The sequence below is a fragment of the Hesperophylax consimilis genome, chromosome 2 (genome assembly GCF_061612785.1).
Source record: "Hesperophylax consimilis isolate HC1 chromosome 2, BYU_Hcon_1.0, whole genome shotgun sequence".
Lineage (NCBI taxonomy): Eukaryota > Metazoa > Arthropoda > Insecta > Trichoptera > Limnephilidae > Hesperophylax > Hesperophylax consimilis.
In genome coordinates, this window is record NC_142837.1 from 29,656,638 (window position 1) to 29,672,644 (window position 16,007).

Sequence of the window (16,007 nt, forward strand, 5' to 3'; positions counted from 1 at the left end):
TCCCTAATAAATACTAATGTACAATATTAGCGCTACGACATTCACACATTGGAACTCGTGCGCGGTGAATTCGAACGATTTCGCTATATTTTTAACGATGAATTGCCCATCCCTTATAAATAATCTGGCCTTTTTCACTGTGTGGCCCACCTAAGCTGAGTAATATTTTTTTTGACCCACAAAAGATTTAGGTTGGACACCCCTGGTGTGGAGTGTAGAGGAAGGTTCGGTATTTGGAAGTACCTGGCTATTGGGATATGGTCACCAAACACGGCTAAATCCATATCAAGCAAAGTTTTGATTTTGAATGAGATCTTTCAGCAAGTTGACAGAGAGTATGTATCTATCACTCTGGGAATATAAAGTACGAATCATTGTTTTTTCGTCTCGTTGTAATTCTGCATATATTTAAAAAAAAATCAGAAGCACTAATTCTACATTTGATATATACTATAATCCACTCCCAATCTCTGCTAAGTCAACTTAACTCTAATAAATCCGACTGATTATCAAAATTTGTACCCAGTGAAATCCTTTAAGCACCAACGTTAGTTAGTAAACTCACGATGCAGCGCGTAGCAATGATACATCAGTGATTATTGAGTTGTAACCTCAAGACCTTCCTGCTAAATTAATCAAACAAAGCCTCTTATTAGTGCCTACCGAGTAGTACCAATGTACACAGTGCCGACCCAGTTTCAAACAACTGGATGAAAACTTACACGGAAAGTTTCCATTGTATAACTGAACCGGTATCTCCCAGTGCAAGTGAAAATGTTTTGTTAACAATTGTTTATGTGGACAACTTTTAGACCGTGGAAGTGACAAAAATATACAGAGGGTGTAATGGTACCTACAAATAAAAGCATGACGGTAAAATACTCATTACATACTACTAGGTATTTAGTTATGCAGTGAAGTATTTCTACGACATTTGATTAAATTTATAACTTTTAAAGTTGCTAGTTAGTCGAATATTTCTATAAGTACGTCGTTAATTTAAAGTTTTTAATTAAAGTGGATTTCATAGGATGCATAAAGTATTCATTTCATCAGTATTTAATTTCATAGATTGTTTGTGTAAGTTGAATTACGCTCTATAAAAATACTTTTAATTAATTAGTTTAAAAAATAAGTTGCAAAGTAAGGATTCAAATTACATTTATCGAAACTGTCAAATGATCTTTGAGTTGTTACGAATGACTTTTCGTCATCCTACCAAATTGAATTAATACATTCATGTAATAATTATTAAAAATCATAGAATGTCAATGTTTTTGAGAGAAAAACAGTACGATTAAAGAAGAAGGGTTTGAAGAAGTCAACATTAATAAATCTCAACGACACGTGAAACAGAATAAGACAAATAAAAATAAAAGGTAACGGTCAGAACTGTGAATTGAACCCAACGATCTCTCTAAATTTTAAGCCTCAATAAACGAATATATTTTGAGAAAATGATTAATTTTTCTGAATTTTTATTAATTATTTTGCTATGAAGCGACTAAAAACTGAGGTGACAGTAAAGTTCAAATACATTTGTTTAATAAGACCCATTTTCGTTATCCATAATTTTACTTCAGTGTTTTGATGAAAAAACGTAAGGTAAGCCAATTATATAATTCTTTTGTTTGATTTAAAAATTTTAATATTTGAAAAAATATTCTTTTATTTCTAAGAATAAATTTTTTAAAGCGTATTTCATCACATTCTAAAACAGTTTGTAGTTATCGCACATGTTAAGAAATATGTCATTTAGTTATAGCACATGTTAAGAAATATGTCGTTTATTGAAAAGCGGAAATTCCCAATAATTCTCCGATTTTCTGACAGCATCTTTAAGAAATACAATAGTCAATATGTCAAAGGTCACAAGGGTCTTGTTCTGTTTCACGTCTCTTTTAGATTTATTAGTATTATCAACTTCTTCAATGATGGGTATAACCTTTAAAAGTTTTTAAAAGAAAAGTAATTCCAATAAAAATAAAATAAATACTATTCATTATTAACGGATTTATGGTATAGTGCTCGGCGAGCTGGACAAAAGCCTTGATGAAGTTGGCAAACAAGGTGAAGAGATGCAGCTCTTTGAAGTCAAGAGCCCCGATTGCCATTGTTTTTTAATTGCTGTATCCAGGTCAGTTTCCACTAGAAAAGCAAGGGCACTAGTGAGTTGTAGGTAGGCTGTTATGTGTTTTTGTCTGTTGCCAAGAATGGCTACAACAGATAACTCGTACAAACAGATCTCCAACTCGTCGTGGAAGGAGTTTTATAAATAATTTGTTCTTTTAGATTAATCAGGGATTTATTAATACTCCGCGTATTATATTGGTGACTCGATAATCGACCTAGCTAGAAGCTGGCTAATTGGAATCTGAAACAGTAAGTTTCACTGAGAGCCTTCTCACTGGCCCTGGCGACTACTGGCCACTGGCTCCATCTTGCGGACTTCCACGCAAGCTCTATGCACTGCCATCTGTGCGTGCATCTATGAAGTTCTTACTTCTCAACAATAACCAAAGTAGTTACTCTAGGTCACCCGAAGTGATCTGCTACATTTGGTGACTAAACGGGGGTGACGGGTTTATTGGATGAGGTTTGTCCAGTTCTTGACGGTGGATTCGTTTACCTACCAGCTGCGTGGCGGGCCGGACCGGACTCTCAATCCATCGTCTTGCATCGCAGTGAGAAGGATGGATTCATACATCCATCACACCTGGACACACCGACCCCCGGAGTCCTTACCACCACTAGTACCTTTTTCCTTCCCACAACTTCCTCTCATTTTTAAAAAACCTTTCATACGGCATTCTCAAAGTGACAAGCCTCCTGCATGGAGTTCAAGTAAGATAAACTATTGGCCGTCACGGACGCATGGTGGATTTTTAGAGAGAAAAATCTAAATTAATTTTTATCGAGGTAAGTGAAAATGCAAATAAACTAGTCCTTATATTTGTGATAATAAAACCATTATTTTATGATTATTAAAATATATACAAAAAAATATTTTAGAAATCAAAAATACATCATCATTTAATCAATTGCCAATTTAAGTGAGAGTAACGAAAGGAAATAGCCGAAGAGGCTGGCCAAATGAGGCGTCGTTCCTTGTATGAGCGTCGTTCCGTGTATGAAAATCGTTCCGTTTCCGTAGAAAACGTCGTCCCGCCTTGCCACGCTTGCTATGCAAGAGTCGGTTTTTCCCCTAGGCACCAAAGATGTTTCAAATAAAAAATCCTTAAATATGAAAATGTAATTGATTGGAAGGTCTTACCCCCTGTAACGACGCAGAAGAAAACTGGCATATCTCCCTCTCTGTAGGGCCCCGCCTTGCCCAGCACTTCGCGCCCGTCCTCGTCGAATATCCTTGGGATCGCCGGAGGCTCTGTAAATCAAAAAACAAAATGTTTGTGTATGCTGCTTAATTATGTATACATCTGCGGTGAAACCCGCGACAAAAAGTACTTTTAAATAATGTATTGCACAAAGTTTCAAACGATTTTAACAAATGCCTTATCGACGCTTAACAGCCACAATATCTCCAGCATTTTTGACTAAATTCACATTTTTCTCCAAAGCCACAAACTGCTTTTTTATGTTCCACTTCAATATCTAAGAAATTTCGTTATAAGATGGACGTTTCATTACCATTTTTGGAAATTTTATTTTCGAAATATTTACCTGGATTATCACTTCCCATAATATTGAGAAAATTTTGTATGATTTAGATGTTACTAACTGCAACTAATGCACGATTTTCTCGTTGAGGTAGGCTGCAGATGGACCATCCACCTTGGCACACTTTACTTGCATTTTTAACATCCATGCATTATCTTACAGCGCCTTGAGGTGATTTTTCACGAAAACGGCGCTATATAAATCAGCCGAATATCATTATTATTATCTTCCGTTGTACCGACTTTTAACATGATCTCATTCAAGTAGTTGATTCACCAGATTGTGCTAAGATGAGCAGAAGATACTAAGATAAGATCACCATTTAGAATTGAATCGATACTTGAAATGGATTTAGTCGTATGTGGTGAACAGATCTGAAGAGCCAGGTACTCACCCACCTTCCTCTTCCTCGTCTCTTTCCCCTCCCGCTACCTTCAGCCTCACAACATACCCCAATAAGGGATACCATAGTCTTACGGTTTCCAATGGTTGGAAGCAGTTGGGACTCTTGTGCGACATTCACATTAAAAGTCTTCCTCATTTTTATTCTTATTTTAATAACATAAATTTTCCTGCAATTCTTTTCGCCATCCACCGGCTTTACATGTTCAAATCGTTTGCCTTTCCCACACTTTTAGTACAAAAACGTATTTTTGAAATAATAATGACTGTGCTGAAGTAGGTACATAAGCAACACCATCAGGATTATGTTAAATATATTACTCCGAAGCATCTGCATAGTAAGCTTTCACACGATTTTAAATGCTTTTGTCAAATAGCATATCCATAAGCAATAATCCCCTCCCTCACTTATGATATGCAAATCAGAAAATATTATTTCAGGAAAACTTTACAGTGAACACAGGAATAATTATTTCGGGTTCGTGGAGAGCCGTACATTATTGGGCCGTGCGAGTCTGGCAAAACACGATTTGTATATAAGTTGTTAGCTCAAAATGTAAACAAACATAAAATGTTAATTTTATTCATATTAAATTGTAAATGGAAACTCGCTGGAAATTAATAAATAGTTTTTTATTGCTTTCGTAGTTTATGAAAAAAATCTCATACCTTTTAAGAATAACATATTTCATTAGTTAACTTACAGTATAGCTTTACTTTTAAGTTACTTCGATAACATTGTTGATTGCCGTTTTTCCACTCTAAAAATCTCGAATTCGATGTGGAAAGGCGAAAACCTTTTAAAATTATATAAATAAAAATTGATTCCAATTATGATTATGGGTAAAGTTCTGCTTCTAATCTTTGGAAAGTTCTTGAAGGTTTTCTGAAGTTTACGTATCGAGAGTTTACATTTGTATTTGGATAAATAATGTTTCAGTTCAGATTTCTCGACCGATTTACATGTTTTAATAAAACATTCTCTTGAATCTGTAATGGATAGAAAATTTTGTTATTATTATTCGAGAAAATTATTGAAATAAAAAAAACAATGAGTATCCAATACTGTCCTCATTTCCTTTGTTAAATTAAATTTGTTTATCGATTAAGCAAACGGTTTCGTGTTACCTAAACGATGACGAACACAAAACCTTTCTGAATAATGCCAAACAAAACTTTTGTCATGTCATGAAAGCGAACAGGTTTGCCTACCGTCCTGCTTGTTTCCAAAATGGAACTCATTTTTGTACATTTTGCAAAAGCTTCTAAATAATGATTTATATTATGTATGTAGATATTCGATGGACCTCTGTCAAATGACAAGGCAATTCCACAAATTTAACGATCGTAAAAACTGAAAGCGCTGACCATTTTATTTTAAATAAAATTCAAGATCATGTTTTCACTTCAAGCCCAGTTTCATAAATCATATAATTTTACAAGGTTAAATGTTATGCCACAAGGTTAATTACTTGATAATCATAACTCAAATCGTATAATTACCAGCTCGCGTATTTTAAATAATATCGTAGCGAGTGTAACTAATGACTTATGACTTGAACGTACCTATTTATTTTCTTTGCTGGAATATAGCGCACAGACAAATTAATATTAGGAGGGTCACAGTGTACTACACCATAATACATTATGCTAAATCCAATACCGCATAGGTTTAGTTATGCTAAAGGGTGCTGAAATGGTAGACGTGATGTTAACATCAATACAGAATCATGGTAATTTCAGATGTATAAGCTGTTAACGTAATAATGCATAAGTTAACATCTGGGCATTGACCATGGTTAGTTAGTAGCCCTTAGATGCCCATTAATAAGGCTAGCACAATATCCATTAATTAATCTAACGACCAACCGTCACATTTGACATCGTCACAAATATTCGATATTCAGCAACATTTTGAATTTTTGGCATTTGAATGGCACTGGTTAACCGTCAATCATCGGCCTGACAGTTGTTCGTCAAATTTTATATTGGTTGTTTGATCAACATAACGGCCATAAAAATAGCCTTCGAAACCTTTCGAAATTCAAAACAATAAAAATGGCGCTGATTGTTGATTTGTGACGATTTCAAGTGTGACAGTTAGTCAAATAGCTGTCTTAAAGTAACATATCAAATATGTTCATTAACAAATGTACTTCGTTTTTTTTTTTTTTTTAAACTTCCGATTTAGTTGTCCGGGTTAAGTCTTCCCCAAAGGAAAAACTTAACCCTTCCACTCACTTTTCCACAAATGATCAGCTAGTCAATCAACACTATGTAAGTGCATTATATAAGTAAAATAAATACAAAACAATACAAGAACAACAACACATCAAATCACCAGATATCAAATGGGAAAAAAAATTCACCGTCTCCAGATATTTTCATATCAGAGGGTTCGGCTCGGTAGAACTTCTAACAGGGCCTATAAATCCTACTGATCCCTCAACATAAATATTTAAAAAATCTTTTGTTATCCTACATGTATTCAAAATGACCGACTTTTGCATCTTTATATATAAATTTTTTGATAGATCTAATACGCCTAAATTTTTAATTAGAGAGCTAGGTATAATGCCAGTAGCCGAAATAACGAATGGTAATATTTTTATAGTCTGAGAACGCCAAATTCTTTTTATTTCATTTCCTAAATCTGTGTATTTTCTTATTTTTTCACTAACAGATTTTTGAATATTACAGGAATTTGGAATAGCAACATCAATGATATAAGTTATTTTTTTAATTTTGTCATGTAAAACTATATCGGGTCTATTATGACTAATCGCTCTGTCTGTTAGTATAGTTTTATCATAATATATTTTATAAAATTCGTTTTCTAAAAATGAATTTGGTTCGTATTCATAATATGGTACTACATTACGGCAGTCAATCAAGTTATGTTTAATTACCAAATTTTGGTGAATTATTTTTAAAACTTACTGTATTTTTATTTGTATAATTTTTATAATGTCGAATAAAAAAATTAAACAAATAAAATAATATTAATTGATTGCAAAAATGTGTAAATTATAAAATTTCTACCAAACTGCAATTATTTTTTTTTTATACCTACTTACAATAAATAAACAAAAGAATAATATAATAATTAATATCATATTTTTCTTTCAAACATGTGTAACCATCACCATAGGAACATGTTGTCAACATAAAACGACTCATTAGTAAACATTTTTTTTTACACAACCGTGATATGGTGAGACTCTGAATGAAATCATGTTAACATAAAGATTGCACACATTTTATAAAGACGCAGAGTCTCGCAGTTTTACGTACGAGCGAATTATTGCTCTATTAAAGTATGAAAAATAAATACTCGAGTTAAATGTATAATCATTGAACCATCGAGGATAATTCACAATCACGGGAAATTTAAATCATGTCAACATTAAACTAATAATTTATGAATGCCCAGTTGAACTGCATTGAAAATGTAATGTTTTATGGGGTCGTTTGAAACGAAAACCACAACATGATACAAATAAAGAATATCACTAAATAATTGGTGGTTTTGATGTTTTGCTCACATATAATTACAAAATATTATTTTATAGTTTTAAAACGTTAAAAATTTCTGTTTGTTTGTAAAGTACCCATATAAATGCCCAAATAATTAATATATCTATTTCCGTATTTTCAGTTTTAAAGCTTCGCTTACAGCAATTTAAATTGGTGGTATAGCATTTATGAAAACAGAAATATAAAAAAAAAAATTGCTGTTCATTGCACTCGAGCAGTTGAAAAAATCCCAAGTAATATTATAAATGCGAAATTGTGTTCGTTGGTTTATCCTTCTTTCACCTTGCAACGGAAAGACCAATCGACGAGAATTTTGGCACAGGAATAGTTGGAAGACCAAAAAATAAAATAGGCTACTTTTATTCCGGGAAAAAATTTCAATCCCGTGTAAAATTGTTTATTCATTATTTTCTCCCTAATGCCACTCTAGCAAAGCCGCGGGTAGAAGCTAGTATTACTCTAATATTTATGAAAACATTAACACGAATACACACATGGGTACCAGGAAAAATATGTTCACTAAAAGGACTTGTAAAAATTATATTGCATTTTTTAATGTGAGAAAAAAAAATTATATCTAAATTAGTGTTTGACAATCTTATTTAAAATTTAATAAAAAAAATCCATTTCGTTTATCGATTGCTGGGCTAGAAAAAGTATATATTTTATATATTTAAGAAATCAGAAGCATTAATGATAAAACCCGAATACTGCTCTCTGTCAAGAGACACTTTAAAAATATTCTGAAAAAAAAAACTACTGTCACTTAATTACTCTCACAAATATCCTTTCTTTTTTATAATTTATTATATTAATATATTATCCTTCACTACTATCAAAAAAATACTACAGCAAACATACATTTATGTACAATGAATTATTTAAGTACTAACTAAGAACAACATTTATGTACACTCCCCTTCCATACACAAGCAAATGCTTTCAATGGAAGAGTAGTAAAAAGACCCAAGATGTAAAATGAATAATGTACCATGTAAACATATTATTAAAAATAAAAAAAATAATTATTAAAAAAAAAATTTAAAATGGAAAAACCTTAAATTAATCATTGAAGATAATATCAACTCTCAAACGAAAAATGTGAGACAGAAAAATCAGAAAAAGATTTTCAATAAATGTCGCATATTAAAAATAAAAATGATAAATTTATCTTAGACAACACTTTATCTAGATTACAACTGAATTCTGGTTATTTTTTGCAATCCAATCCAAATGTAGCCAAAAAATGCGCCAAGAAAATGAAAATAATGTTGGTAGTTCTTAGAAGTATGATGCAATTAAATATGACCGAAGGGGATAAGGTCGGATTAGCTCAGAGGTATAACAAATCCCCGGCTGTGGTCCTGGGTTCAATTCCTAGATGCAACCGAATCTTTTTTTGATTTTCTGTTTCACATTTTTCGTTTGAGAGTTGATAATATTATCTTCAATGATTAAAGCAGATATTTATTATTTAGAAAGCATTTAAATAAGATTGTGAATTTTATTTTAAAAAATATTTAGTTAATACTTTTGGCAATCTGTCTATGTATCTGATAGTTTAGATATTGATAATAATAGTACTAATTTACAAGTATTTTTTTAAAATAGAAAAATGCTTACATATATATTAATTCAACTTTAAGAACGCATGTAATGTATGAAATGTTAATAAACAAATATCAGGTCATACTAGTAGAATCATTTTATTATTTGTGGTCATTTTCAGTTACAAAAACCAACCTCACGACTTATTCACACTAAAAATTAAATACACTGATTTAGGTCTTGCAGAAATTATTTTTCTCTATAAGTTAAAAATTATCGTTTTTCTTTGCGCTGTACATTAGATAATCAATTTGCAGTCAGATGAACTGAGTTTCTTTAATCAGCGGTCGGCGTCCCTCTGCGTGATGTCAAATCTTGACGAATACTTTCATTTGACAACCGATCAACCGTTAAAAAATTAAGGTAATTCAGATTCAACCAGGTCTACCTGACAGGTTTATAATAAAAATAAACCGAACCTCACTTTCTTACCCTTTGATGGTAAAAAGTAATTTAAAACAAATTAATATTAGGAACGTACAAAGTATTAATTATAATAAATATCGTTGTGATTGCGCAAACACAAATGATATAATAACTGCTTTAATCATTTACCCGCTTACAAAAAGTTGGAGAAAAAATAAACCCCCACCTTCCAGATGTTTATGGTCTAATGGTCTAAGCGTTGAGTATTACGTATTAAGTATTCAGTATTATATTAAATACTAGTGACTAGTTGCCCCGGCTTCGCACGGGTGCAACGTACTAATGTGGCGCCATAAGTGTCTGAACAATTTAGACACATTTACTATCCGAAATTTATTTTGGCGCTTTGACATTTTATCGCATGGATTACTACATTGAAGTCGGGTGTTTCTGGTGGACCTCTCTCAATAGTAGTTTTGAAAGACTCTATGTAGTTGTAGTTGTTACTACAATGCTAATATTACGAAAATACCATAATTGATGTTGTTGTAACTGAAAACGTCTCTTTATTTTTATTGAAAATTCTGTTTTTTGTATGAAGATTTTCAGGAAACTGAAATTTCCTGAAAAACTTGACACAAAAATCTAATTTTCGAAAAAAAAAATATCTTTTTGGACTAAAAAACATCAATAATGTCGAATTTTTCAAATTTATCACTTTATCACACTCAAAAGTCACTGGTTACAGGAATGTAACATCTTGTAGGGATCTTACCAAACCACTATCAGTTGGTTGTGCGACACTGTTACACTGCGTTGATGCTTGTGTTTCTGTGATAAAATAGATAGATACATATGCCTTTAAATTCATCAATCAATTTCAGACACAATTGAAATACAATACTTTGTAAGCACAAAAATAACCTACAAATAAGTAAAGAACTAACTCGCAATATTCGCAAAATAACAACGTTAAAATAAGAATAACTCCTGTTTCATCCTTGAAAATCAAATAATATTATCTTAAACCAACAAATAAACAACCCTGCGCGAATAGTAACCTTTTAATTAAAATATTTACTTTAAATAAAAATATATAACCGAAAGAAATACACTAGCCACGGTATACTAAAAGAAATAAACAAAACCTAAATTTTTTTTCTTTTTATTTTAAATTTACTGAAATAAAATCACATCACCTTTATAACCTTAGTACTTAAGTATATTTAAAATCACATCACCTGTATAACCTTAGTACTTAAGTATATTTAAAATCACATCACCTGTATTACCTTAGTACTTAAGTATATTTAAAAAAACAAATAACGCTAATGAAAGAATAACATGCATTTGAACTTTGAAAACTAAATAAACCCACAAATACACAAAAAAAAGAAAAGGAAAATAGATAAAATTTTAAATAAAATATTTACATTCAGTAAAATTATAAAATAAATAATGATTACACAAGTGTGTGCAGCTAAATTCAACCTAACTACCTACCCAATTTATAAATAATATTTACACTGCCTTTTAAATAAATTTAATTTAATTTAATTTTAAATTTATTTATTTGCGTAATAAACAGTCTTTATACATGCATATATGACAGTGATAAGAGTATTTATGTCATTGACCAATAAAATAACGACAAAAAAACCATAACAGAAAAATACATAACAACATACCTAATACAAACAATTCTGATAAAGTTCATCTTTAAATGACGAAAAGTGTTTTAATGATATATTTCCAAGGGTTACATTTAATGTTTAATGGATATCAATAATATCTTTGAGGAAGTGATTTATTCAAATTCGAACTTACTAAAGGTAAAAGAGAAAATGTGATGATCTAATAATGAAAAACTAGCAGTTAAAAACCCGCTCCGCGGGTTTTTTTCTGCTAGGCCCTTCGGGCGGCACTTGGTTGGGCTTCGCCCAGTTTAAGTGATACTAACAACAGTTACATTTAATAGGTAGATATTAGGTCATTCACAGAGAGAGGGTGAGTATATATTATTAAAACACGGAACAGGAAGGAGTTTAGGCATAATAAGAATGACAGTTGTTCGGGTAAAACTTTACCTTTCCCGAATAATTGCCTAAATGGCTAAATGTAAATTAATATAGGTAATTAAGTATTAACATATTCGGAATCGCTGGACACGGAAAATACGAAATATTTTTAAATAATACCTTCTGATTTACCTTAATTACTATAAAAGGAATCGAACAGCATTTGGGAAATTTTTAATTTAAGCATTTTAATTTTTAATTACGTAAAATGAAAATTCGCTTTCGCTGTATGGGATGACAGCCTGAATAATTTCTGTTGATAACATTTTCTTTTGTCGGTATTCCTGAAATGAGCGGCTAGAGACAATTGAAAAACGTAAATTAAAAAAATTTAATGTAATACAATATTCCGGCAAAATAGTGCCTACTTAAAAAGCACAAATGATTTATTTGGCTATTATTATCATTATTATTTTATTTAACCTCACCTATAATAACCTAAACTAACCTATAATAATCCAGCCTAACCTATAATAATCCAACCTAACCTATGTCCTAACCTAACCTATAATAATCCAACCTAACCTATATCCTATCCTAACCTATAATAATCTTACCTGACCTAACCTAACCTCACCTATAATAATCCAACCTAACTTAACCTATATCGTAACCTAACCTATAATAATCCAATCTTACCTAACCCAACCTAACCTAACCGAACCAATCCTAACCTAACCTATCTTAACCTAACCTAACCTTTAAAAATCCAACCTAACCTATAATAACCCAATCTAACCTAACCCATAATAACCCAAACTAACGTTACCTAACCTAACCTAACTAACATAACCTGACTTATCCTAACCTATAATAATCCAACTTAATCTAACCTAACCTATAAACTAACTTGAACTATACTAATCCAACATAACCTAACCTAACCCAACCTAACCTATCCTAACCTATAATAATTTTTTTTTAATATTTCCTTACTTGTAAAAGAAACCAAAATACCTTTATTTTATTTTTCAAGCTTGGCTAAAATAGTACCACCTACCTGGTATTTGCATAGAGTAAATGGTAAAAATTCTAGCCACTCATACCAGGAATACCAAAAAAAGAAAATATCATCAATAGAAATTATTCCGGCTGTCATCCAATACAACGAAAGCGAATTTTAATTTTACGTAATTAAAAATTAAAATGCTTAAATTAAAAAATTCCCAAATGCATTCAGATTCCTTTTATATTAATTAAGGTAAATCCGAAGGTTTTATTTAAAAATATTTCGTATTATCCCTGTCCAGCGATTCCGAATAATACCTTAATATATATTATATACCTGGCAAAATGATTGTTTTATTATACATATAAGTACATGTAAGATTAGAGATTTGCTGGCTAATTTTACAATCAACGAAGCGTTTCTATCTTCCGATTGTCTTTCATGTTATTTTATTGGGTTGGCAGTGCCTATACTTCCGCGTATTGTTAACTTCATGTCGGTGTTCTGTCAAATAGTGCGAAATTATTATTTACGTAAATAATATTAAATATCAATATTTTTCAAAATCGTACATGCAAAGACTTGTTGTTTATTGTCATTAAGTTGAATCAAATGTTTGTTTTATTTGTAAATGCGTATTAAAACGGTAGTTTCCCCTTAAATAATTACCGTTGTTTGAATAAATGAAATTGTACGTATTTGCATATCGCTATTATGCGCTCTGTCGGCCAATAGCGAAACTACTCCAGCGGCCGGTAAAGGAGGGATTGACATTTTTAAGGAACCTTGGAATGTTTGATTCTTGACAGACGTCAAATATATAAAACGTAATTATGGATAATTTTTACTGTAATGTAATTAATCCAATGGATTGTGAACTTTCTAAAACTTATTTTCTTCGATATTATTCAAAAATTATATTAGCAGAAACGATGCTTTTGAAGAAATCTGGTGATCCTATTTTAGTATGAAATCACGTCTTAATTTTCAAGTTAGCGGAATTTTGCCGAAACAGACAATTTGAATTCGACCAATCAGAGGGCCCAGACCGTCCAGACGCTAGCACAATAATATTAAAGATAAAAAAAAAATCAGTGCATTATTAAGTTTTTGGTTTAACATATGACATAAAATGCAGTATAATTTTTTTACAAATGCTGTGAATTTAGCTAGGTTCGTGTTAAACACATCGATATTTGGACATAATCTATTAAATGTGCTACAGCTTCTTCTTATAAATACATTTACAAAATAAATACCAAGCTGTTGTTATAATACCCGTAACTTGAACCAAGAACAATGAAGTTATCATAAAACCTGTAACTTGTACTTAGAATAATGAAGAAATTACGCATTAAAAACATAAGATACAACATTATCCATAAAAATATATGCAGATTTATAATACCCGTACCTTGCATTTGGAATGAAGAAGCAATTATACACTAAAAGTACATACACGAAAAGATAAAAAGTAAACAATAAAAATAATACAGTGTTATTGTAAAATCCATGACTTGTGCCTAGGGTTGTGAAGCATTTACATATTTAAAGAAAATACATGAGAATATAAAAAATAAACAATAAAAATAAAGTATGAGTAGTGTTATTGTAAAATCCATAGCTTGTGTATAGGATTATAAAGCATTACATGTTAAAAGCACATAAATAAGAAGATAAAAAATAAACAAGAAAATGGTAATATTTTGGTGGCGCATTAAAGTGGAAGTTTTATATCATTTTGTTTTGAGGATTGCTTTGATTAGAACCCTCTGATTTCCTAACAAGAAAAAAATTCTTTTTGTTTAAGTTTGAAGTGTGGCACTACACTGAAAAGAACGTTTTTAAAATATAAACGGTGAATGGCGAACCGCGGCCCGCGATATGCTATTTATAGGTACTCGCTGAGGCGGCGCGGCAGAGGCGTTTATCATATTGTTTCGAGTGATTTTTCAATTTGCGATATCTTCTAAAATATTAAATCAATTTGTATCTACACTTAAAGCCAGATGTAATTAATATGAGTAATTGGATAAGGATTATATAAACTAAATCGCTCAAAGAAGTTTCGTAAGTTTTTTGCGCGTAACTTCAAATGTATGATATCTTCTAAGATATTTATTTAAATTATATGCTATGAAGGGCAGTTTTTATCTATACTAAACGCCCAACGTTACTTATATATTTAATTGGATAAGATATATAATAGTAAGTTAATATTATATTGACCAAAATAGCTTCGCAAATAACCCATTATATGTAAAAGATAAAAATGACTTATGTAGTTTATCCTTAGGAGAAAGACATATATAGAATTGAGAGCCCCACACTTACTGGTCATTCACTGGGTCGATTCCCCTTATATCTGAGGTGATTATGGTGAGTCATATTTCTATTATTTTATTTTCTAACTGCAATAATAATTGAATCCTATAATTTCTATACCCGCTATATCCGATTTTTTGACAAAATGATCTGAGTATGACATCTTGTTCACATTTTTGCGAGCAACAAGAGGAGCCTAAAATTGACAAAAAAAATTGAAAAACCCTCCTTATCATGACCAAAAACCATGTTAAAACTGCGAGTGAGAAACCAAATCCGCTATATCATACAGAAAGTCACTATCAAAACCCGCTATATCGGATTCAACGAATCACAAGCAGTTATTTTGCCAAAATACAATATGGCCGCCGCTCTGACGCCACGCTCGTGTGTCAAAATGATCTACGCGTGAGTTTCTAAACCCGCCATGTCGCCTCAGTTGACTTTCAAAATCACGAAGTGAGTATCAAAATCCGCTATATCCATTTTATTTATCGAAATTACTTAATTATTGCTAGACATATATAGAAAAATAAATGCTTTTCGAAATTTTATTACTCCAATTCATTATATAAAAATTTTTAATGCATTTACTTATGTACGCTAGAGATGTGACAGTTTTTTGCGGTTTTCTCCAAATCAATGAAAGTTGATATAGCGGGTATAGAAATTACACGACTCAATTCACCTACTCCAAATTTCAATCAAAGGTTGACATTCCCAGTGATTGCCACGGATTAGTGGAGCTCTCATTTAAAATAATGAATTTATTTTTTTATGTAATATAGATTAAGATGACTTTTTACGTAAATAACACATACGAAGAACTTGATGCCCAAAACGATTTTTTTACACTATCAGATGCTAAAACCTGTAATCTGATAATAATGGTAATAATAATAATGATAATATCTGACTTTAACGAACTCTAGATACAGTTCAATCACCTAAATATAGACTTGATGTAATCATTCTTACATAATGTTGGTTAACAAAAACTTACACTCCAAAATGCATAGATCATTACTCTTCCTTTAATTCGACAAAACATCATCGTAACAGAA

At 31.3% G+C, this 16,007-nt stretch overlaps 1 protein-coding gene across 2 annotated transcripts in view; it reads right to left on the minus strand.

Annotated features, from left to right (window-relative positions):
- LOC149425895 (hemicentin-1-like) overlaps nt 1–16,007 on the minus strand; it is a 440,318-nt gene that overhangs the window by 47,958 nt on the left and 376,353 nt on the right. For both annotated transcript variants that reach the window (XM_089645098.1, XM_089645106.1), the window contains exon 6: nt 3,275–3,385. In XM_089645098.1, coding sequence (XP_089501224.1) covers nt 3,275–3,385 — 111 coding nt within the window. The remainder of the gene's footprint in view (nt 1–3,274; nt 3,386–16,007) is intronic.